Source organism: Pinus tabuliformis, chromosome 8 (assembly GCF_031772625.1).
Source record: "Pinus tabuliformis cultivar Carrire ecotype Pingquan chromosome 8, CPIR1, whole genome shotgun sequence".
NCBI lineage: Eukaryota > Viridiplantae > Streptophyta > Pinopsida > Pinales > Pinaceae > Pinus > Pinus tabuliformis.
This window is the reverse complement of record NC_142294.1, coordinates 532,040,827-532,041,977: the sequence shown is the minus strand read 5'-3', so window position 1 is coordinate 532,041,977 and position 1,151 is coordinate 532,040,827. Positions and strand designations below refer to the sequence as shown.

Genomic DNA, 1,151 nt, shown 5'->3' with positions numbered 1-1,151 from the left:
TATCACGACTCGGTTTCTTCAGCTAAATAAGAATTTGAGAAATTGACCAGATCTCAATAGATCGAATTGAGTATTGAGATAATGAAACGGAAGGTGATTGATAAAAGGCGCAGAGCTGTGAAATTGTGAGATCTTACAGGCGAGGAGCTGGTTGAGTGCGCAATCCCAACCTCTGCAACACAACTTCAATCTTTACTTCTTTCTTATTCTATATATCCAATGGCCTCCTCTTCAACATCCTCCTCACGTGGCGAGAACGACAGCTATGTGTTTGATGTTTTCATCAATCAGAGGGGCCCAGATGTCAAGAAAACGTTGGCCACCGATCTCTACCATCGCCTTTGCGCACATGACTTGCGAGTGTTTTTAGACCAGCAGGAATTGCGCGAGGGAGAGAATATAACTCCTCAAATTGAAAGCGCCATTAGAACAGCCACTGTGCACATAGCAATTTTTTCTCCAAATTATGCGTCTTCAAAATGGTGCCTCGATGAGCTTGTATTGATGGTGGACTCCATGTCAAATTTCAAGTCCACCATTATCCCGGTTTTCTACGGTGTCAAGCCTGCAGAGCTTCGGTGGACGCAGGGCGGAAAGGGAGTCTACGCTCAAGCCTTATGCCAACTTCAAGAGAGAAAAAATGTTGATGGTCAACCAAGATACATCTCCAACACACTTGAAAAATGGAGGCAGGCTCTGTCTGACATTGCAGAAATAAAAGGTTTTGACAGAGAGACGTATAACAGGTGAGAACACCACACCTCCTGTTGGGGATTTTTCTGGTAAAATCCCAAAAACACAAAAATAAAACAATTCAAACACACAGAGGCAATGCTCTGTTTCCTTTACTCCACAGGATCCTTTTGCACAGGGAAGCTTTTTAAAAAATTTACTGAGAACAGAGTATTAAACCACCACAAAAGATTTCTTTTCATTAAAACAAAATGTCTGATACAAACTTCATCCTCTTTGCTGAGAGGGATTCACCAAAAAAAAATTCTCTGCCTCTTTTACAAAATGATTTTACACTGCTGTGTAAAATCTTCATTCACTGCTGTAAAATAAATTTAAATGGATTTACTGCTGTAAAAAAAACATTACATATGCAACTCCCAAAATCTCATACTCCCCGCACTGCTGTGCATATACTT

At 40.7% G+C, this 1,151-nt stretch overlaps 1 protein-coding gene across 1 annotated transcript; it reads left to right on the top strand.

The window, feature by feature from the left end:
• The first annotated feature begins 219 nt into the window (after nt 1-219).
• Nucleotides 220-750, top strand: LOC149236501 (toll/interleukin-1 receptor-like protein). The gene has a single exon (XM_089368930.1). The coding sequence runs from the start codon at nt 220-222 to the stop codon at nt 748-750; it is 531 nt and encodes a 176-aa protein (XP_089225056.1).
• Nucleotides 751-1,151: the final 401 nt, after the last annotated feature.